The sequence below is a fragment of the Pipistrellus hanaki genome (genome assembly GCF_964339955.1).
Source record: "Pipistrellus hanaki genome assembly, chromosome: 16".
NCBI classification, from domain to species: Eukaryota; Metazoa; Chordata; class Mammalia; order Chiroptera; family Vespertilionidae; genus Pipistrellus; species Pipistrellus hanaki.
This window is the reverse complement of record NC_140518.1, coordinates 8,151,704-8,176,029: the sequence shown is the minus strand read 5'-3', so window position 1 is coordinate 8,176,029 and position 24,326 is coordinate 8,151,704. Positions and strand designations below refer to the sequence as shown.

The 24,326-nt window shown below is 36.6% G+C and overlaps 1 protein-coding gene across 2 annotated transcripts; it reads right to left on the bottom strand.

The window, feature by feature from the left end:
• Positions 1-1,305: 1,305 nt before the first annotated feature.
• On the bottom strand, positions 1,306-22,332 carry FBXO47 (F-box protein 47). Of its 2 annotated transcripts, XM_084863755.1 has the most exons (11): positions 22,187-22,332; positions 19,839-20,044; positions 19,383-19,475; positions 16,117-16,193; positions 14,734-14,811; positions 10,391-10,499; positions 8,719-8,895; positions 7,308-7,454; positions 6,282-6,424; positions 2,691-2,850; positions 1,306-2,033 (listed from the first exon to the last, which is right to left on the bottom strand). In XM_084863755.1, exons 2-11 carry the CDS (start codon positions 20,017-20,019, stop codon positions 1,921-1,923), a joined length of 1,278 nt encoding a protein of 425 aa, XP_084719881.1. In that variant the 5' UTR covers positions 20,020-20,044; positions 22,187-22,332; the 3' UTR covers positions 1,306-1,920. The 2 variants fall into 2 exon arrangements, with proteins under 2 accessions (XP_084719881.1, XP_084719882.1); XM_084863756.1 differs by lacking the exons at positions 16,117-16,193; positions 19,839-20,044; positions 22,187-22,332 and having other exon boundaries at positions 1,318-2,033; positions 19,383-19,460.
• Between the last annotated feature and the right edge of the window lie 1,994 nt (positions 22,333-24,326).

Below are 24,326 nucleotides of genomic sequence, written 5' to 3'. Positions count from 1 at the left end.
AGTATCGAGAATAATGCAAGAATGTGTTTTTCAAATTTTACAGCAGCAGTCATGTCAAGTATATGATGAGATTCAAAATCCAGGTAAAAAACTTTTAAATTAAGCCATTCTTCTTTTGTAAATTTCTGAAAATAACTGCTGTAGAGACTTAGGTAATTCAAGGAACACAAGGAAACTTCACAATGCCAAATTGCTTCTCTAAGAGAATGAAACTTAACATCTATGTAATAAACTTTAAAATATTCACTATTTATGTTTAATTTTTTACTTTCTTTCCTTCATTCCCTCCCTCCCCCAATAATCTAATGGAGTATATTCTCAACTTGGAATTACTAATATTTTGATAAGTAAATGGGTTAGGTTTTCCAAAGCATGTAAGAGAAAAAGAGTGAGAGAGAAAACAAAAAGCTAATTAAAATGTTTTGTACTCTGGTATCTGCCAACTTTTAATCTTCATAATTTAGTGGTGAACTGGAAGGAAGAAAATGAAATTGAGAGGAAGAAAATGAAACTAGGATAAAAGCAAGGACTTGTTTTTTTCCATAAATATGCAAATGCTACCTCTGGAGAAATAATTCCTGCAACCGATGGAATTACAGTTGGACAATCCATCAAAGAAAGGCAGTTAGTTTCTGACCATCCAAGGTTAAGTGCTTATGCTACTGAAATATAGTAAAATCTTGTTATAAAAATTTACATTTTCTCCATAAATTTCACTCTTCTTCAATCTTATTAAATCTCTTACTGAGCCCCACTTGCCAAATACTTGAAAATTTTCCACTATTTCTATCCTACTTCTGCAGATAATTTCTATATTGTCTAGTTGTTTCTTCCCTTTATCAGGTCAAGAGGTGATTTAAATTAAGGGCTTGGAAAAAGAGAGCCGGTGTCTGAAAAGTTGAGTGGGAGAAGTTGTGTGTTCACCCGAGGAGAAGAATTGGAAAATCCAGGAGGGCTCCAGCGTTATTTCAGCCTCATTAGGCGCTATTATTTTCTACTTTATAGTAAATGTGATGCTAGTCAGACTGAAATAGCCCTGGAGCTTCTTAGAATTCATTTATTTGAGTGAAGAAAAATCCCACTCCTGGGTTGCTTTTACATCCATGCTTCCAGTTTCTTCAAGTTCTACACTTTAAGATAGGGAGAAAAGCTTTAGGAAGAAGTGCAAATTATTTGTGCATATTGTGCTGGCATCAGAATATTTTCTTTCATTTTATATTTTCCCTTATTTGCAACATTTTATTCTAATCCCCAGAAAATAAAATATGATTTGTATTAAAACACTATATATCCCTCTCTTTATAGACTTTTTATATGATTTATAATATATATATATATTTATATGTACATATATAAATATTTATGGATATGTATATACATATACACACATACTTTCTTTGGTTTTTGATCTGTTAGTTTATACAAAAAATGAACAAAATATAATGGTCTTTATAACTATATGCCAACAAGGTGGTTTAAAATGTGATTTATATCTGCACATTCCAAAACATCAAAACCTTCATAAAACATTCTAGGCTATATCTACACAATCTAAGCATAGTGAACAGATACATACTAAATTTGGGTCTGCTCAACTACAAAACAAAATTTTCTCTTGCTTCAAAGTCCCATTACATACAGTCTGGCTGGCCCCAGACTCTTGGACACTGAATTTTGGTGTTAGGTTTATAAAATCTGGAGAGAAACAGCTTGTTTTCTAGAATAATCTCAATATATTCTTGGGTTTGCCTATAATTTTTATATTAATAATATAAGCAGTTGCCACTAAAATGCTGTGCAACTTTAGAATTACGTGGGTAATAAAAAGTTCCCTGGGTGCTCTTTTTTGATTGTGGAAAGGAGCATTCTTCTCATCGTTAGTTCAGTGAGGTAGTCTCTAATGCACGGCTTTCTGAGTATTTAGGTAGCGATAGAATTGATGGTCAAATACAGGACCTCCTTATGGAAATTAGCTTGAGCATGCACAAGATGGAACAAATTCAAAAAGATTCTGTCCTCTTCATCTCGATCTCCTATATGCCATACACAAGAATGGACAGTTGGGGGAAAATGACAGTAAAGTTTTAAATATATGATCTATTTAAAACATAAGATGTCCCAATTTTTTCTAATATACGTAGCAGAAGACTAGTTATTGATCTTAATCAGATGTTAACCATTGAGATCACGGAATTCTATAACAGCACTAACTTAGAAGTCAGAGAAAAGGATGCTGGTCCATGTTACTTTCAACTTTATGACTGAGGGTAAGTCAGATAACTATCTACCGGTAAGCTTTAGTTTTCTCATCTGTAAAATAGGGTTAATTATCATGTTGGCTACCTAATAAAACTGTAAAAAATGTACATTAAAACTATACAAATACAGAATATTATTGTGATGAGTATGAGAGTTGATTAGTGAACAAGTTAAAATTGTTTGTTGTGCAGAATAGAAATCGGATCTTATCAGAGCAGACTCTTTGACTTTGTTTTCCATTAAAACTAATATCAGATTTAAAAAGTGACAAGACCAGAAACTAAATATATCCCATGGAAAAGCAAACAAAAAATGTCTACTCCTTCTATTGTTGGTTTAGAAATAAAAGTCTACACAGAATTATTCCTGTCTCAAGTGGAGACTAGAATGCGTTTTATTCACTCCTGCGCACCATCGACATGCATACTCACCAGACATAATTGACTGCAGCATTTCCATTATAATACATGCAAATGCGTTTGCCACATTCTGCAGGAAGCTGGTTTTCTCAACTGAGGTACTAAAGACTTTACAGACTTTTTGCATCATTTTAACTGCCCAGTCCATGCAGTATAGTTCTTTCTCGCACACCTGATTTAGACATACAAAGCATTATGGAATATCTTCATTTAAAGAAAGCTATAAAATTTGAAAATTGTATTAACTATGATGGTTTATGATTTTATATAATTTATTTATTACACATGGCATTATATTGAGTCTATAAATGAGAAATGTTTTTATACCTAACATTGCTTTCAAATGGTATAATTTTAGTGGAAAAATATGACAAAAAAAACTCTGGTTCAAGATTATCATAGAATATTATATTTAAAAATTTATATATTTTATTAGTCCTCACATGAGGATATTTTTCCACTGATTTTTAGGGAGACTGGAAGAGAGAGAGAAAGACAGAGAAACATCGATGTGAGAGGAACACCCAGGCCAGGGAGGAGCCTGCAACCAAGGTATGTGGTCTTGATCAGAATCAAACCCAGGACCCTTTGGTCCACAAGCCGATTCTCTATCCACTGAGCCAAACTGGCTAGGGCAATTTATTTTTCAATTTAGTTTACATTTAATATTTTTCTGTATTAGTTTCAGATGTACAGCATAGTGGTTAGAAAATCATGTACTCACTGATTCCATACATAGTTATCATGATATTATTTAAAAATATATATTTTTATTGATTTTTTTACAGAGAGGAAGGGAGTTAGAAACATCTATGAGAGAGAGTCATCGATCAGCTGCCTCTTGCACACCCCCTACGGGGGACGTGCCCGCAACCAAGGTACATGCCCTTGACCGGAATCGAACCCTGGACCCCTCAATCCGCAGGCCAACGCTCTATCCACTGAGCCAAACCGGTTTCGGCTATCATGATATTATTGACTGTATTCCCTATGTTATAGTCTACCTGTTACTGTTCTGTAACTACCAATTTGTACTTTTTAATCTCTTTAATCTTTTTTACCCAAACCAACTGTCAGTCTGATCTCTGTATCTTATTACAGAATATTAATGTAAGAATTAATATTGAAAACAATTGTTATTTTTATGGACAACAGACTTCTGCCCTTTCACTCATGCAATAGATATTGATGGAGCACATGCTAAGAGGTGGAAATATGATAAGCCATAAAGACAGGGCTTCTATTTTGAAGGAGTCTAATCAGGGTGACAGACAAACAAGAAATTTCAATAGGCAAGAGAACTCTATAGTATTATCAACTTTTCATCTTGGAAGTTGTAGGAAATATTTATCTATTGTTTAAAAGATAAATATTTAAAGGAAAGACTACATGTTAATAGTTAAAACTGAAAGAAAAAGGTTTATTTACTAACATTCTAAATGGCCATTTTAACATATAGCTAAATAATATACAGCATGAAAATAAACTTTATAGTAGTATCACTAAACAATATTAATCTGATAGGAAAGATGTATTGCCTACTTATGTGTAAGGAATGGTACAAGGCACTATGAAAAGCATGTGACATAGTCCTGGATATCAAAGAATTTGCAATCTGTTTTGGGAGATAACTTACCACTATAAGTAAATGAAGATAAAGAGAAGACAAATCTGAGGCAATTTAGGGAAAATTAATGGTCAGAGTGAGATGCTAATCAGGGAAGGCTTTCTGGAAGGCTTCTTCCCCCCAGACTTCCTCTCCACTCTGTTTGCTCTGGTGCTGTCAGAGTGACCTTTTAAAACTTGAAGCTGATCACATCACTCCCCTTCCAAACCTTTTCAGCAGCTCCCCGTTAGAGGATGTGTGCAAGCTCCACAGAAGTCTACCAGCCCTTCACTACCTCGCCTCTCCCTTTCTGTCTGATCACGCTTCCTCCTCTTCCTCTTCCTTACACTTTACCCTTCAGAAATAATACTGAGCTACTTACAGCCCTGTGACTATAGCCATGCAATTCTCTTCCCCTCTCTGTTGGAGAAAGTGTGTTTAATTATTAAAATAAATATTTATATAGAAATTACAGTTAATTTAGTAGCTTTATTCACATTTTAAAAAGAGCCACAGAGGTTTCATTCATGTTTTAAGCAGATGAGTTGGTAATAACCCTGTCTCCACTTCATAGGAAATGAATTACTTCAATTATTCCTCACAACAGCCAACTTGAGGATTACTCCATTGCTTGTGAAGCATTGGTTGAGCTGGCATCCGCGATGGTAGCCAAATAAGTGATTTGCCCTATCTGCCTTGTGAACTTCTATTCATTTTTTAAAATAAATTTGGTTTGAGAAAGCCCTCACTATGCTCTACTCTCACCCATATTGGCTCCTCTTTGCTACCTCTGATTGTATCTTTCTGCACATATAGTTTTGCACTTACCTCACTAAATTTATTTATATATACCTTAATATCACTTAAAACACTATAAACAGCTTTCTGTCAGAGAACTGTTTTATGAATTTCCATAGACCTAGAATCTCACCTAGTGTGGCCTGTAGTAAAATCTCAATTTTTATTAAATGAATATTAAATATATTTTAAATGTTTTGTTTTGAAAAACATTTTAACTATAGAAAGTAGAGAGAATAGTATAATGAATCTCGTGTATCCACTTTCCAGCTTACCAATCTTGTTTCACCTTTACCTCCATTCCCTACCATATCCTCTCCCTGCTGCCCATTGGTTATTCTGAAGCAAATCAAATAGAGTACTATTATATTTTTTATTTTTTAATTTAATTTAATTGATTTCAGAAAGGAAGGGAGAGGGAGAGAGAGGAACATCAATGATGAGAGGGAATCATGGATCGGCTGCCTCCTGCACACCACCCACCAGGGATGAAGCCACAGCCCAGGCATGTGCCCTGACCAGGAATCGAACTCGGGAGCCCTCAGTCCGCAAGCTGATGCTCTATCCACTGAGCCACACCGGACAGGGCAAGTACTTTATTTTTTAATAGAATTTTTGAAAAAAGAATATAACTTGGCAGAGCTGTATGATAACAATCTAGACATGAATTAGGGAGAGGTTAATACAGAGAATAACTCCAAGTATGATAGTTTATTACTATTACTATTTATTTTTTGTTAATCCTCACCCAAGGATATTTTTCCATTGATTTTTTAGAGAGTGGAAAGGAGGAAGGGAGGAGATGGAGGGAGAGAGAAGGACATATGAGAGAGAGAGAGAGAGAGAGAGAGAGAGAGAATATGAGATATATGCGAGAGATACATCGATCTGATCAGTTGACTCTAGCCCTTGCTCCAGCTGGGGCCTGGAATTAACCTACAATCCAGGTACTTGCCCTTGACGGGGGAAATGGAACCTGAGACCCTTTGGTACTCGGGACGATGCTCTATCACTGAGCCACACTGGCCAGGGCTATTACATATATTTTAAATTTTTTTAAGTATATATTATAAGATATATACCTATATACTTATTCTTTCAAAATGTTTTGTACATATTTCAGTTCCTTCAGGGCAACTTCTTGGCAGGTCAACTATAATGTTAAACAACTTGTTAGAGAAAACTTATTTTTTACTTACCAAAGCCAAAAAGACTATCAGTCTTGCCAGTTCAGCGGTCCGTCCATTCACAGCTTTACTAGCCATGAAAGTGAAACAGATGTCATTCCCACTTAGGATTAGGAGGCGTGCATTATTTTCTAGAAGCCACTCACGAGGAACCACTTTTATTAGAGAAAGAACAGTTACTATGAGAAATTGCACAATAGCTATAGTAAACATCATTAATTACATGCACTATTATATCACTTCATTGGAAATATAATTATTGTCAAGGGAAAAGCTCAGAAAAAATGCTTTAGTTTTTTAATTCCAGCATTTAACTGGAGACAGAGATTACTGCTATGTTATGGCAGCTCTTACACATGTACTAGTAATATAGTCAAAGCATTTTTCCTACAGATAGATCAATAAACAAGGTGGCTTAATCACGTGAAAGGAAAGAACTCTTGAAAACTTCAGAATCTAAAGAATTATGCATAAATGGGAAAAATTGTTTCACTTCTGCCATACCAAGAGAGGGATTCTTCTGCCAAAACCGGTTTGGCTCAGTGGATGGAGCGTCGGCCTGCAGACTCAGGGGTCCCAGGTTCGATTCTGGTCAGGGGCACGTACCTTGGTTGCAGGCACATCCCCAGTAGGGGTGTGCAGGAGGCAGCTGATCAATGTTTCTCTCTCATTGATGTTTCTGGCTCTCTATCCCTCTCTCTTCTTCTCTGGAAAAAAATCAATAAAAAATATATTTAAAAAAATATATTTACGCAGCCAAGGAAGGTGTTTTTGAGAACTTGCAAAATGGGAATAATTAAATTATGAAGCTTTCAAATAATACTGATAACAAAAATATACCTATTACATTCACAATTGAAGAAAAGTAAGTTGATTATATCCAGTCTCTTCAAACAATGCCTAATTCTTTAAATATTTTAAAGCATTTAATGATAGACAGACAAGTCACCTGTTACCTGTAGAATTACCATTATAATTTTATAACTGTATTCTAACAACAAATTTCTGTTACTCTGTGTGATAAATATGTTATTTTACCTGATAGTTCATCTATAAGACTGATAACATCATCTGCTGTCCACTCTTTGATGCCTGTGTCATATAGTAATTTAATGGCATCAGCCAGGCCTTTCAGACTAGATTCATCTGTAGGTTCTTCTATCATTTTCTGCCAAACCACTTGTCCTGAATGATAATTGAAACAAAAATTAGGTTATGACAGAATAGTTGACTTAGTGATAAAGACTTCATGGATTATTTAAAAAGGAAATTGGATTGCATAATGGAATTCATTACTTATATGTGCTATTTTCATAATGAAAGTCAATTCTGATAACAGTATAAATTTGAATGTCTCTGACTGATGTGATGAAGCATAGCCATAATAGCTAAATGAAGTTAAAAAAAAAAAAAAAAAAAAGGTAGTTTCACCAAGCAGAATAGTGCCTTTAGTTAAAAGATAATGCTATTCTGGTAACAAAAATTGGAACAGACAATTAATGTAATTTTACTGAAATAAAGAGAACATGCTTATTTGAGTATCTCCCAAACATTTATATCAAAACAGAGTTGTCCAGTTGATTTTTTATTTAGCAACAAACATAATATATATTTTTTATTGATTTTTTACAGAGAGGAAGGGAGAAGGATAGAGAGTTAGAAACATTGATGGGAGAGAAACATCAGTCAGCTGCCTCTTGCACACCTCCTACTGGGGATGTGCCCACAACCAAGGTACATGCCCTTGACCGGAATCGAACCTGAGAACTTTCAATCCGCAGGCCGACACTCTGTCCACTGAGCCAAACCAGTTAGGGCAACAAACATAGTCTTGAATTAAGATAATGTTTAAAAATGAAAAGCAGCTATTTTAGGTAAACCAGAGATGATAGGATTATATTTGGTAATGGCCTGCAGGGAACAATTTCTGTCTTTTTTATTTTATTTTTTATTTTTTTATTTTTTATTTTTTTAAATCAATCTTTATTGTTCATATTATTACAAAGGTTCCTCATTTCTTCCCCCCTCCACCAGGTTCCCACCCCACCCTCTGCCTCCTCCCCATCCCCCATTGTCCTCATCCATAGGTGCACAGTTTATGTTCAGTCTCTTCCTCCCTCCCTTTCCCTGATAGTAAATCCCTTTTCAGATAGTAAATCAATTACTTAGCATTTTCTCATATCAATAATACCTCCACATGCCCAATGATACACTTCACACAAAAGACATTTCCAAATAGGTCAACCAGCCTCATCCAGGCCCCACCCAAGGCACTCACAGATAATTTCTGTCTTGAAGCTTAAGTTATGCACAAGTTAATGTATAAATCCATGAAATCATGAAATATTTTAGGAATGATGAAACTGAACAAGTACAAAAAGATATGCTTCCTAAAGTAAAAGTAATTAACCAGTTTTATAACATATATTGCTAAAAAATAAATGCTCACCATCTTGAGGAGATATTGGTCCAAAGATGATATATAGTAGTCTTGCCTGATTCACCATTGGCCATGGTTTTAATATACGTGTCAACCAAAAAGCAGAATCACTTCTATGTGTCCAGTGATCAAACAGGACATTCCTACAGAACAGTCTGATCCTTAACTCCAGTTTTCGGGAATTTCCTATGAACACAAAAGGCTTGTAAGTCATTCTTCCTAGAAAGGTTGATGTGCATAATAAATAAGTCAAATTTATTATTATACAATTGTTAATATACAAAAAGCATTAATTCACTTTCCTCTGTAAAATTTTTAGATTATTAAGGGATTGTTTTTAAAAAGCTTTATTGAGATATGATTTACATTGCATACAATTCACCCATTTAAAGTGTACAATTCAATGGTTTTTGTTTTTTGTTTTTTTTGTTTTTTAAAATTTTTTAAAAAAATTTAAAAAAATATATATATTTTATTGATTTTTTCCAGAGAGGAAGGGAGAGAGATAGAGAGTTAGAAACATCGATGAGAGAGAGTCATCGATCAGCTGCCTCTTGCACACCCCCTACTGGGGATGTGCCCACAACCAAGGTACATGCCCTTGACCGGAATCGAACCCGGGACCCTTTAGTCCCCAAGCCGATGCTCTATCCATTGAGCCAAACCGGTCTCGGCACAATTCAATGGTTTTTAATATATTCGCAGATATGTGAAGCTATCACCAAGTGAATTTTAGAATATTTGAGCATCTCAAAAAAGAAATTCTGCTCTTTTAGTTATCACTCCCAGCCCCAAGCAACCAATAATTTATTACTTGTTTCTATAAATTTTCCTATTCTGGGACTTCATATGAATGAAGTCATATGGTATGTGGTCTTTTGTGACTAGATCCTTTCACTTAGCATAATGGCTTGAAGGTTCATTCATGTTATGGCATGTATCTAGCTTAAGTAATAAAATATTAATACAGTTGAAGCCATCTGAGTACTTCTCTTTCCCTAATCACATGCCACGTGAGCCTCACTATCCAATTCAGTGTTTATCATTCTCTTATATTTCTTTGTTGTTTAACTATAAACAGGTATCACAATTTATTTATTTTTTATATTTTATTAATTTTTTACAGAGAGGAAGGGAGAGGGATAACGAGCTAGAAACATGGATGAGAGAGATACATCGACTAGCTGCCTCCTGCACATCCCCCACCAAGGATGTGCCTGCAACCACTGTACATGCCCTTGATAGGAATCGAACCTGGGACCCTTCAGTCTGCAGGCTGACACTCTATCCACCGAGCCAAACCGGTTTCAGCCACAATATATTATTTATTTATTTATTAAAAACCATATTTTATTGATTTTGTACAGAGAGGAAGGGAGAGAGATAGAGAGTTAGAAACATTGATGAGAGAGAGTCTTCGATCAGCTGTCTCTTGCACACCCCCTACTGGGGATATGCCCCCAACCAAGGTACATGCCCTTGACCGGAATCGAACCCGGGACCTTTCCGTCCCCAAGCCAATGCTCTATCCATTGAGCCAAACCGGTTTCAGCCACAATTTATTTTTAAATATCCTTTTGAACTGTGCTTTTTTTCTTTTTCTTTTTTTCTTTTTGCTTTTTCCCCCCCTTTTTTTTCTATTTTAACTTCTGAATGTTATTTCTGAATTTTGATTCTTTACCTGGTTTGCTGAAGACAATGGTCTGCATTTTGCGGGAGAGATCAGTCAGCTCACATAAAAAGTTAAAAACACGATGGCATTCGAGTTCATCCCAACCTAGTGTTAAGGTCTGAGGATAATAAAATAAATGAAACATTGCAGATGTTTAGAACACAAATCAAAACATAAGTCACTATTGCCTAATGAGCATATAACTGTCATAACATATGATCCAGGTGAAGTGTAATTTTTATCCACTATGGAACTATAAGACATTTTACATAAAATATAGGAATACTCCCAAACCAGTTTCTTTTTCATTGTAAAGGGTGTATGTTTTCAGAGAACTTCTAAATGATACTGAATCTTGAACTCTGACAGTTGAATAAGTATGAGGAAAATATTGGGTCGGCAACTAAGTAATTGCGGGTTTCACACATATATGGCTTCAGTTGAATTTTTAGGTTTGCAGACGTAGTACAAATGTAAAACACATTTTGTATTTGATAGTTGACTATTCAGCTGTTAATCAGTAAAAAAAGTTTTTTGATCTGTTTTGTAGTTTTTGTTTGGCGTTCGTTGAAAAATGGAAAATCAAAAGGAACATTTTCGTCATATTTTGCTTTTTTATTTCCGCAAGGGAAAAACGCATCACAAGCTCATAAAAAGTTATGTGCTGTTTATGGTGACGAAGCCTTAAAAGAACGGCAGTGTCAAAATTGGTTTGCCAAATTTCGTTCTGGTAATTTTTCACTCAAAGATGAAAGACGCTCTGGTCGTCCAGTTGAAGTTGATGACGCCCTAATCAAAGCAATAATCAATTCGGACTGTCACAGTACAACACGTGAGATTGCAGAGAAGCTTCATGTATCACATACATGCATTGAAAATCACTTAAAACAACTTGGCTATGTTCAAAAACTCGATACATGGGTTCCTCACCAACTGAAAGAATCACAGTTAACGCAACGCATTAGCAGCTGCGATTTGCTAAAGAAACGTAATGAAAATGATCCATTTTTAAAACGACTGATAACTGGCGATGAAAAATGGGTTGTTTACAACAATATCAAGCGGAAAAGATCGTGGAGCAGGCCAGGTGAACCAACTCAAACAACATCAAAAGCTGATATTCATCAAAAGAAGGTTTTGTTATCAGTTTGGTGGGATTACAAAGGAATTGTCTACTTTGAACTCTTACCACCCAACCGAACGATCAATTCTGATGTCTACATTGAACAACTAACGAAATTAAACAATGCAGTTGAAGAAAAGTGGCCCGAATTGACAAATCGAAAAGGTGTTGTATTCCATCATGACAATGCAAGGCCACACACATCTTTGGTCACTCGGCAAAAATTAATGGAGCTTGGTTGGGATGTTTTGCCAAATCCACCATATAGTCCTGACCTTGCACCATCTGATTACTTTTTGTTTCGATCTTTACAAAACTCCTTGAATGGTAAAAATTTCAATAATGATGATGATGTCAAATCGTACCTGATTCAGTTTTTTGCTAATAAAAAACAGAAGTTTTTTGAACGTGGGATTATGATGCTGCCTGAAAGATGGCAAAAGGTCATTGATCAAAATGGGCAATACATTAAAGAATAAAGTTATTTAGTTCCATGAAAAAATTGTCTTTGATTTTCTTTTAAAAATCCGCAATTACTTAGCTGCCGACCCAATAGCAAAGGCCCAAACCCTCGAACGCAGCTTTAGACGTCTGACTATAAACAGTCTAAAACTGTGGCTTAGTTTTAGACTACAGTAGAACCCCTTTAACCCCCTCTAGCTATCATTTATGAAATTGCTTACAAAGGATAATGATTTCATTTTAATGTGACAATTACGAACATTTATGACATTTGGATGTGAACAAGTAAAAAAAAATTTATTAGAGCAAAATTTAATAATTATTTTTTAGCAAATCCAAATGTATAGTTAAATATCTATGGAAAGGAAATTCAAATGGTATATCATTATACAGTTGACCCTTGAACAACACACACAGACTTATAATGCGCAGGTCCACCTTATGCATTCCCCCCCCCCCCCCCAGTAAATATCGTAGTGTTTTCAATATGAGGTTGGGAGTACATAGATATGGAAAGCTGACTGAATGCATTGATCTATGTCATTATATATAGGGGACTTGAACAGCCATGGCTTTGGTATCTGTGTAGAGTCCTGGAACCAATCCCCCTAGAATACCAAGAGACAACTTAAATTTTGGGGGAGTTAAAGTTATACATAGATTTTCAACTGTGTGTAGGTTGGTGCCCCTAATGCCTGTATTGTTCAAGGGTAAACGGTAATTAGATTTTGAAGATTTCTTAAAATAGTTGACCTAGCCGAAATCGGTTTGGCTCAGTGGATAGAGTGTCAGTCTGTGGACTAAAGGGTCCCAGGTTCAATTCAGGTCAAGGGGATGTACATTGGTTGCAGGCACATCCCTGGTGGGGGATGTGCAGGAGGCAGCTAATCAATTTTTCTCTCTCATCGATGTTTCTAGCTTTCTAACCCTCTCCCTTCCTCTCTGTAAAAAATCAATAAAATATATTAAAAAAAAAAAAAAAGTTGACCTGGATTTCAGTAGTATATAAATTAATCTATTATCTCTGGAAGGACATATAAAAAACTGCTAACATTGGTTAATTCTCTTGAAGGGCACTCAGTGGACAAGGGACAGGTCTTGGAGGGAGAGTTACTTTTCACTTTATACCTTTTTATTTTATATTAGAGGCCTGATGCACAAAATTCATGCACTCGGAGTGGGGGTTCCTCAGCCTGGCCTGCTCCCTCTCACAGTTCAGGAGTCCTCAGGGGATGTTCAACTGCTGCGGAGGCAGGAGAGGCTCCTGTCACCACTGCTGCATTTGCCAGCCATAAGTCTGGCTTCTGGCTGAGCAGTACTCCCCGTGAGAGCTTACGACTACCAGGGGGCAGCTCCTGGGTCAAGTGTCTGTCCCCTGGTGGTCAGTGCGCATTATAGCAACCGGTTGTTCTGCCGTTCAGTCGATTTGCATATTAGCCTTTTATTATATAGGATAAATACATGTGCTCACATTACCTGCTCTCTAAAAGAAGAAAGAAAGGGAAAAATATCTATCTTGAAAGAAGGCTAGTAGAAGGGCCTACCCAGGGATCAGAAGGTGGCTGTCAGGCTGGGACATTAGCAAGATTGTTGTAAGACTGTAGTAAACCTCGTAAGGTTATTGTAAATTTTAAAAGTTAGCACATGTAAATTGCTTAGAATCATATAATATATTAATATATTATTTATAATATATTATTAATATCAAATAACATTACATTATGTTATTATCTTCTTTGTTTACAATAAAAGTTTAATCAAGCCCAGGAAGTGTGGCTCAGCAGTTGAGTTTCAACAAAATATTCTTAAAATCATACCACTGATTTTTTCTCTCTAGCTTTACTGAGATATTACTAACATGTAAATTAAAGGCATACACTGTAGTAATTTTATATATGTACGTATTGCAAAATGGTTACAAGGAAGTTAGTTACATCTATCACCTCCTTAGTTACAATTTTTTCATACATTTTATTTCTAAAATCATATCTTAAATAACTAACTCAAGACTTAAAACTCATTACACACACATACATACACACCTCACACTATTTCTAGTCTTTTTTTTTTTTATAATATATATTTTATTGTTTTTTTACAGAGAGGAAGAGAGAGGAATAGAGAGTTAGAAACATCGATGAGAGAGAATCATCATCGATCAGCTGCCTCTTGCACACCCCCCACCAGGGATGTGCCCGCAACCAAGGTACATGCCCTTGACCAGAATCGAACCCGGGACCTTTTGGTCCACAGGCCGACGCTCTATCCACTGAGCCAAACCGATTTCGGCTATTTCTAATCTTTACAACGATGGCTAAAACATTGAGAACATTGGTATAGAGCAAGTAAATATTAAACATTTCTTACCAGTGAGAAACCCAAGAAGAAAATTTGAGGTGGCAAACATTATTAGACTAATAGGTCAAATTTTTACAATTTTATTTAGTTTTTTATTTTATTTTAATATACTTTTATTGATTTCAGAGAAGAGAGAGAGGAGAGAGAAACTTCAAGGATGAGAGAGAATCATTGGTCGGCTGCCTCCTGCACTCCCCCATTGGGGATCCCTTGACTGGAATCAAACCTGGGACCCTTCAGTCCATAGGCCGATGCTCTATCCATTGAGTCAAACCAGCTAGGGCTATTTTATTCTTTTTAAAAAATTATTATTATCACCTTTATTTTCCCATGGAACAATGGATTACATGCTCTACTTGTCGATAGTTCAAAACATTCATTTTCTCATTTCATTAAAAAAAAAAAGTACCTGTAAAAGCCTGCCATAACATGATAATCCTGAACACTGCATAGGAGCTACACAGCCACTGAATTTAAAACAGGGAACCTGTAAAGAGAACAAGTATTCATTCCTCCTTTTCAGTGGAACTGTACAATGATTTGACAGTCAAATTTAATGGAAATGTAAACATTTTTTCAGTATTAACTGAAAATAACTAAAACATTAACATTGATTAGCATTATTATATAGGTGGGGATTATGAAGGAAATATAAAACAAAGGCTGCCTTCAAGGAGCTCACAATTTGTTTAGGAGATAAGATATACACATGTGAAGTTACTTTAATAATTTAAGGTTAGAATATGTATAAATGGCAAAATGACCAAAAAAGTACTATGTCGGTTATTATGAAAGCAAAGAAATGAAAATTTTGGGAATGATCAGAAAAGCTTATGAAGGATATGAAACAAGCAATGTCTTAAAGTAGGATTCAGACATAACAAATGGAAAAAATTGATGAGAGAAACAATAAGGGAAAAATTGTGTAGAGGTAGGAATAAAAAAAGTTTATTTGGGAATAAAAATATGATCAACTTAACTAGACTCAACGTAATAGGAAGTACAGTTGCATGTCAGGGAGAACCTTAAATACCAACTATGGACTTTGGACCTTATCTTGCTGAAATTGAGTAGCCACTGAAAGATTTTTAAGCAAGAAAATTAACTTGATGAAAGTGATGCTTTAGGAAAAATAACCTTGCTTCACTGTCTTGGGGACTGAAAGAATGGATGCTAGAAAGGTTATCTGGGAAGCTGCTATAATAATATAGATCTGAATTCAATGCAAATATGGACATGAAAAAAGCTACTGCATGAGAAATAGTTTGCATACTACTGAGTATAGAACTGAGCCATCAGTGTTAGTATGTATGTTTGGGTTTGAATAGTAAAACTCATTTTCTTAAAGAGATTATAATACATTGATACACATTTGCAAGTCATAAATGATCATAAAAGGGTTATTTTATATATTAGAATACTTTCCTATGTTTTTGTATATTTTAACATTCAGAAATTACTTCTTCTTAATAAAATATCTAAATCACCAGTTTAAAATAGCCTCATGATTCCCATGTGGGATAAAAATACTTTTATATTCTGATAAACCTAATAACCTTAAGTGATGTATTAAGTTATATAAAAATTATTTTACTATAAGTAAAAGATTACTATACTACATTTTCGTGTTTTATTATCTTTGAGTGCTTGGTAAAGTATTAGATTATCAATTAATTTTTTAGTACTAATTCATGAAGTTTTACTAATTAAGAATAGAACTTAAATGAGTATAAGACATAAAATATCTTTACTGAAATCAAGATTGTGAACTAATTCAGAAGTATAATCTTACTTCTGCGAGTATCTTGTGAATGTATTTTAGTCTCTCCTTTGTGGGTAGCAGCAATGTACATCTTTTAAATAGTAAACCTGAGAAAGTAAAACAAACACATGAAAAAACAGTGACAACAATTTAAAAAATCTATAAAGTGCAATCAATTAAAATATATCTATAAAGCACTGCATAATGTTTCCTGAAAATTAAGTATGTATACCAGTGAACTGTGAGCTGATAGATTTTTTTAAAGAGGAAACTTGGGAGGAAGGGGATAAAACATTTATATGTTGAATACTAAGTGACTCTGATGTCTACCTAAGAGGCACTAACATGAAATCTTATAAAATATTATGAAATTGATACTATAGGACAGATATGGAAATGTTTAAAATTATTTAGATTTTAAAAGATACAAGACAAAAAATACACTAGGAAACTTTATATTGTCTTAATTCCATAAAAAACATATTCCAATATCTCTTGAAATCAACCTCATGTCCACAAAGGAAAATGTTTTGAATTGTAAAACATGGAAAAATGGGAAAAGAGATTTTGTATTCTTTTTGGAAAAAACAATTAAAGTCATAAGTCCTTAAAATTTCAGAGGGTTGAAGTCATTTTTTGCTCACAAAAAATATCCAGTTTGGATGAAATATCTATTTCTTCCTCAAAGATACCCTTTTATGGTGTTTGCATGTTAAGAATGTATAGAATTTTGTGTTTAGATATTTAAAAATGAAAAAAAAAAAAGCTCTTCAATTTCCAAGAGAGGTCTGTTCTGTAACTTCCATTACAGTGACAGGAAGTGAATGGTTCGTTCCCTCGAACTTTGAGTGGTCTGTTTTCCTAAAATGGCAATGCATTGCTAACATTCCTATGAGGGCAAATATCCTCAAATTAAAAATAAGACATATGGAAGGAAAATATATGCCTGAATATCATGGCTCTCTTCAGTTTTTACTTTCTCTGCTTAGTATTTTAACATAATATAATTACTACTTTATGTAATTCTGTAGACTATATGAGAATATAATTTATTTTTAGAAGTTGCTATGTTTGGATAACACATGACCAGAATTGAGTTTTAAACATAAACCCTCCCTACTTTTGTACATAAAAAGACATTTTCAGTGTTTGGTTTTTAGGCTGAGTTTTTTTCCTTTCATGTTTTGGCATTCAGTCCCATGGTATATCATAGCTAGGGAATTGCAAGCTATAATTAATGTTGGTTGCCTTTTCTAATGTAAAACTGCTATTTTTAAGGGTTGCAATTCACCATATAAACCAATACAGGATGACATTAAAAACACACACACACACACACAAAACACAAGTGCTCTGCTATATCCTTTGGAGACCAACTTCTTTAATTTCTTCCCACTAAAATAATCAGATGTAATGTTCTTTCCCCACTGGCCATCTGCTCTGTTTTATATGAAGAAGCAAATTAAAATTTATAATATTCAAAGAGCAGGATTCTGAAAATGTTACATTAAAGTCTGAAAATAAGAACAGTTCAGATAGAAATAGTAACATGAGAAAATGGCAAGTACATCAAACATTTATCTAAAGAATTAGTCAGAAGCCAGATATCTGCATCAAAATTAAATATAAGGTTACAATCATTGCATGACTAAAACTGTTTTAAAAATTTAGCTCTTAAGATCAATACACACTTGTATTAAAAAAAATTTTTTTTTTTTACAGAGAGAAAGGGAGAAGGAGAGAGAGTTAGAAACATCGATGAGAGAGAAACATCGATCAGCTGCCTCCTGCACACCCCGCACCGGGGATGTACCTGCAACCAAGGTACATGCCCTTGACCGGAATTGAACCTGGGACCTTTCAATCCGCAAGCCAAGGCTCTATCCACTGAGCCAAACCGGTTTCGGCCACACTTGTATTTTTTTAAAAATATATTTTTATTGATTTCAAAGACAAAGGGAGAAGGGGGGGGAGGAAAAGAGAGAGAGAGAGAGAGAAACATCAATATGAGAGAGAATCATTGAATCAGCTGCTTCTTGCACGTCCTCTACTGGGGATCCAGCCCACAACCCACACATGTGCGCTTGACTGGAATCAAACCCAGGACCCTTCAGTCCACAGGCTGACATTCTATCCACTGCGACAAACCAGCTAGGACACACATTTGTATTTTTAACTGACTTACCCATATAATTGTCTTAATGCTTTGTTTGTTTGTTTGTTTGTTTGTTTAAGCAATTGAGCCTTGGTCAGGGAAAAAGTTTTTTTCAGATCAAAACCAAGAATAAGCTCATCTAACCAAGTACCACTTTCTCGGCAACTAATGATGCTTGAAAAAAGATATTTACAATAACAAGAAGCAAAAAGTAACTTCATATTGTTACACACTTTACTAAGCCTAATCATAAAAACCAAAGCCAATAACACTGTAATAAAATCTTATACTTTTCATTTAGTCTTGTTAAATATACCTGCCAAATACAGTTTTATATATTTATACATCTATATAGTGTTATTTTATTATCTTAAAGCTAGACATCCTTGGGCTACTAAAACATAATACTCATTAACACATCTGTATACCTTTATTTAAATCTTAAGATCACTTTGATATTTGGTTTTATTGCCATGCTTTGGTTGATTATAAAGTGACTTCATAATTAAATTGTTGTCATTAAGTAAGTAAAAAATAGAATTTTATTTTAGCACTCTTAGGAAAAATAAAATCAATAAATAGAGTGAAAGACAAATGAATACAAATCAAGGAGAAAAAGATTATGTAAACTTCCTTTGGTAATATTAATTTAATCATGACATAATGACGTATTAGTAAACTCTACAATGCTTAAAAACAGAAAGCCATTGTTTCCTATAAGAGAGTAAAAGAATAAGTGATCTTCCACCATAAAGTGTTTAGATTTCTATTTTAAGGACCAGATTATGGTCGAAAGGGAAAAGAGGTATAAAGATAAAACTCATTAGATCCACAGGAAATAAAATATAATATACATCAATTTCCTAAACCGGTAAGCCACCTGGAAAAAAAATCAGAGGTGACACTGGTTTAAATATGAAATCATAGGGCTGACACTTCACATGGAAGTGCACTCTCTTCTCTTTAAAGGTTAGTGTACGGGACTGCTGTAAGGGAAAGTCCCCACATTGAGGAGTAGAAGCATCATAGAAACAGGCACCATTAGGAAATATTCCCTTTGCCAGGAGCCTCACAGAAATGTATAATAAAATCCCACTAAGTATAGTTCTTTACTTGTTACAATTCTTATGACACCAATTACCTAGAGATCTGTAGTGTTCCAACAGAGCAGAGTCTTGTCTCTTGCCAGGCAGCTCAAGGTGATGAAAGTCCTGTAGTAAAAGTCTTTTGCTTCCTGATGAGGTTGAGATATAATTAATAATGTGCTGGCTGACTGTTTTGGACACCATGCTTAGCATGCTGATATCCTTCACTACCAAAGGAGAAATATACATATATATATATGAATGCCTCAAATACAGGAACATTACTGTTAGTACAGTATACTAATTTATAAGTTTGCTCATTAATAATAATATTAAATAATAGTAAACATAAAGAGGAAAAGTTTGAGTATTGCACTTTCTCATTGTATCTCTTACCTAACAATGATGAAACTTTGGAAAATAAACTTAATGTGAATACTGTTAATTCCAGCAGGGCTAAAGATGACAAACTAGTTCTTGGGAAAAATAAAAATATAGTCCCCAAACCTCACCTGATAAATATCGTAAGATTATTTGGAATATTTCCAATGGCAAGGCTTTAAAGTTTCCAAGTCCTGATAAGGGCTGAGGATCTGAGTCCAGGGTGTTGGAAACATGGCTGGATCGACGACTGCTGCGTCTATATTTCTGGTTGGGAATCAAAGTGAAACTGCTATTTACTCTAGAAGCCATCCTTTTCTTATCTTGTGAATTTATCCTGGTTAGAAAAAACAAAGTACAAGAGACAAAGAAGAAATTATAGTGATGAAGAGCTATTGTTTTCTTTAATGAAGAGGTTGCTATTTTGATGGGAAATAGTGGTCTCTCTCTATATCTACAAAGCTTTTTAATATGGTGTCCAATTTATGGAGTTCCCACAAGTAATCATTACAGCATATGAAATATTTTTAAATCTCTCTCTCTTAGCAAAATATTCTAGATAATGAGTCTTAGTAGAAAATGAGAATATATTTGGATGAAATATAGGCTAATACGCAAAAATTTTAAAAAAGACTCAACACAAAAGGAACCTATATAACAAGTTCAACACATTCAATTTCTGTCAGTATGTTGCTTTTATAATCTTTACATTAAAAAGTCAAAATATTGATGTAGCTTTAAACTTTTGCAGTAATGTTTTTCTATTTCTTTAAAAACGAGTACTGACATCTTTTGTTAGAAAGAATAAAAACAGAGAGATAAAAAATAGAGACAAAAGCTTAGAGTTTTTAAAGTTCACCAAGCTCTAAGAGACTCAGAAGGTTGCCTTCCCATGAGTAATGACATGCTGTGTAAATACATACACAAGCAGTGAAATTAAAGTCTTGTAAAATTAATGAGACAAATGAATAAATGAATAACAATGTCCCCTCAATTTCACTTTTGGTTAATTACAGTTACCCATCAGCCTCAGGAAGGGCCTGCACAACCTGATTTCAAAATGAGCATTTCTTAGAGGGACCTAAAATCGCTGATATCTACTTATACTCAATAATATCTGAAAACAAACCAACAACCACTCATCACACACAGTGACTGTCACGATGGCTCCCATTCAGAAAAAAACATGGTCTTTTACAGACAGAGGCTTAACCACAACTCCAGGCTAAAGCCCCTTGTTTCCAAGGTAACAGCCAAGGCGCTTCGCCCGTTGCAAGTATCCCCGGCCAAAATGCTTTTTCTCCTTTGGCCAGAAAACCGCAGAAATCACATTGTTACTTATTCCACTTAGAAGGTGACACACATCAACCTCAAAGCAGTTACAAATCTGAACACGTGACCGGGGAGCCCAGGGCTTCGTGCAAAGCAGGGACCCTCCCCAGGCCAGGCCGGGCGGCCATGGCCACCGAAACCCGCAGATAGCACCACGCACAGTCACCGCGACGGTGCACTGAGCGTGTGCACCGCCGAGACGTTTACAAACAGAATCAGAAAGATTCGATTTGCTTACAAACGTTTTGGTTTATATCATTCCAGAACCTCACATATATACATTTCTTTATGACAAAAAAAAAAAGGGGGGGTGGTGGTGTGGTGGGGATTACTCTTTTGCAATCTTTTTAAAATTGTAATTAAAATGGCCATTTCTCCCCAGGCCAATACATGGACTTCCACAAGGACTGTATTTAAGGGCTGCATGTAAATTGCACCAAGTGGGAGAATCCATTTATTTCACCCCCGAGGTGGGTTTTCCCCCTCACAGTGGGCATTTTAAAGCAGGAACCCTTATTATCCATATAAATCCTGAGGAACCGGTCCGAGGGCCTGGGGTGGCGCTTCTGAGGCCGCGACGCAGGGATGTGTGAGCACCAACGACATATTTATGTGCTACAGCCCCTGTGTCCCCGCGGGGCCAACGCACGACGCCCAGATGCTTTTAAAACGAAAGCCTCTTTTTTTTTTTTTTTTTTTTTTTTACAATTTATTTTCCTCTCAGGCTTTTCTGGAGAAATTGACGAGGTGTCTTCCCCAAGTATGGCTGGTTTCCCGCCGCCCCTCTGGGGCCCGGGAGCCCCAGCCCCAAAGAGGAGCCGCCCGGCCGCCCCCGTAGCCCCGCCGCCGGCTCCGCCGCGAGTGGAAGCGGCGAGCGCCCTCTGGGAGGAGCCCGGCCTCCTTTCCGGGGACGTCGCCCTCAGCCATTCGCCGGGGTGTCCATTCCGTTCGAACCCCGGAAAACCTTCCGGGGAGACCCACCCTCTCTCCCCGGGGACTCGCCCCAAACACCTCCGGCGGGTCCCCCTGAGGCCCCCGGGAGCCGGCCGGTCTGCGCCTCACACCCCGCGGGGTGCATTCCCCCCTTCGCTCCATCCAAGAGGAAAACCACCTCAAGAAAATACGGGGCAAACAAATCTCTTTTTACCACAGATTTTGACAGTTTTCCGCCTAAAGAATCTCAGGAGGATGGGATTTAGTCGTTTTGCCCCACCCTCCTCAACTTAGAGTTTTTTAAGAAAAAAAATCTCAAGACTTTCCGGCCGGCGCGCTGCGCTGCCGCCTCCCAGGAGCCCCGGTGGCCTCGAGGATACTTTAGAATCCTCCCAGGAGCCCCAGCGGGAGGGAGGCCCCGCCCCCTCATGAATATTAATGAGCGTGCATCCCATAGTGTCCGCCTACATCTTGAATAATTAACGAGGGTGAGAGGGCCCTGGAGCCGGAACCCGGAACCCTGAACCCGGAACCCGGGGCCCCAGCCGTCCTCTGCTCCCAGCGGAAGACCGGAAGGGACCGACTCCGGGACGGGGCTGGGACGAAGGAAGTGCCCCAACCTGGTGAGCCGTCCACCTGCCCTCCACCACTTCCTTCCCTTTCAAACTAGTTTTGAGTCCATTTAAAAAAAAAAAAAATTAATTTTTAAAATTTTTTTTTAAACTTACCAATAGGGTAAGTTGTAGGAGCTGTCACCAGAATTTCTGCGGGGGGAAAAACCTCCAAACGTTCCTTTTTGAAACCCACCTGGGGGCCTAGCATCGGAGGAAGATGAGTGCCTCCAGCCTCTCAAGATGGAGTCCACGGCACATCTTTCAGGCTTGGCCCTCCTCCCTCGGAGATGAAGTTCGCATTCGTGTATTCACAAGTTCAGTGGCTCTTTATCGAAGCCTGCTCTACAGTAGGACTCATCAGAGAACAAGGCAAAGTTTCTTGCCTCTGTGGAGCTCATTAGTGTCATGGGAGGATAGAATAAACGGACAAAATAAACTACAGACGGAGAGCAATGTTATGGAGGAAAGAAGGCAACAGAAAATAAGGTGGTGCGGGAGGGGCCACCTGTGACCTCTTTAGATGGATAGGTCAGGGGGGTCCGCCTGAGGAGTTACTGATTTAAAAACGAATAGATGAAGCTTGTTGTACTTGTAAGGATTTATATGAGAATTCTAGTTATTGATTACATCAGGGCCTTGCCCAAAAGCTAAGTGCTCGCCTTAATCTTTTTCCGTGCAGTCCTGACTCTGTAGAGCAGCTTTAGGTTCACAGCCCCACTGGGGGGAACCCGGATCAGCAGCACCCAGCGAACTCCCGGGGCTCCTTCCCGTCATGCCAGGCGCCAGGCACAGACAGGCTGCTATTGTGGCCCACCTCTGGCTAGGTCTTTTCTATCAATATAACTAAAAAGAATTAAAGCCGCTTCTAGCTTCCCTTCTTTAGACAAAGTAATGTCCTTTCTAGTTTGATTTCCTAGGGTTTCCAAATCCTATTCCATCCTTCTGACATATTTCTTATCTTGTATTGATGTTGCTTTGTTTTTGTTCCCCACATTTGTTATTTTTTCTTCCTACAAAATCATAATGATTTGAATGGAAATATAGTGATTTCTATGCTATACTGTTACGCACTTATGTATTTGAATACTAAGAGTAAAGCCCAACCATGGATGATTTTTAACTTCTCTTTTGTCCTTTTTTGGGTAAAGAAATGGAAAAGGAGGATGTACTGGAATAGCCTGGAGAAAACCAGGAAAATAGGAAGTCACAGAAACTTGAAATGCTTTCTTGTTCTTCCTTATTTTTAAAGACTAGTCAGCTGAATCACAGGAATTGCTAGCAAAAATGATTTGCACACAGGGCAGTTGGAAAATATATATTAACACAAAAATCTGGAAGGGTATGCAGAACTCAGAGCTATTACACAGAGTCCTTAGTGTGCAACATGGTGACAAGATTTTATCCAAAAATTGTATTTTCAGGAGAATAGCAAGAAATGCTTCCCTTTTTAAACAAGGACACCAAGGTCCAAGGAGTAAGTGTCTTTCCCAAGGTTTTCAACCTCAGCATCCTGGCACGAAGCCAGTGTGAGTAATTGCATTTAGGTTATGCAAATTTTGTCTTAAAAAGTGCTACGTGAAAAGGCCTCCTATGAAATAATAAGTACAGTATTATACTATTTTAAAAGAAAAATGCAGCCGGGACAGGTTTGGTTCAGTGGATAGAGCGTCGGCCTGCGGACTGAAGGGTCCCGGGTTCGATTCCGGTCAAGGGCATGTACCTTGGTTGCGGGCACATCCC

Excerpts from the sequence above, each read along its gene's own strand:
- FBXO47 (XM_084863755.1), bottom strand. The coding sequence starts at position 20,019 with ATGGCTTCTAGAGTAAATAGCAGTTTCACTTTGATTCCCAACCAGAAA. Across the intron at positions 16,194-19,382 it reads GGAACACTACAGATCTCTAG|GTTTACTATTTAAAAGATGT; the intron begins GTAATTGGTGTC and ends TTACTTTCTCAG. Across the intron at positions 10,500-14,733 it reads GTTATGGCAGGCTTTTACAG|ACCTTAACACTAGGTTGGGA; the intron begins GTACTTTTTTTT and ends TATTATCCTCAG.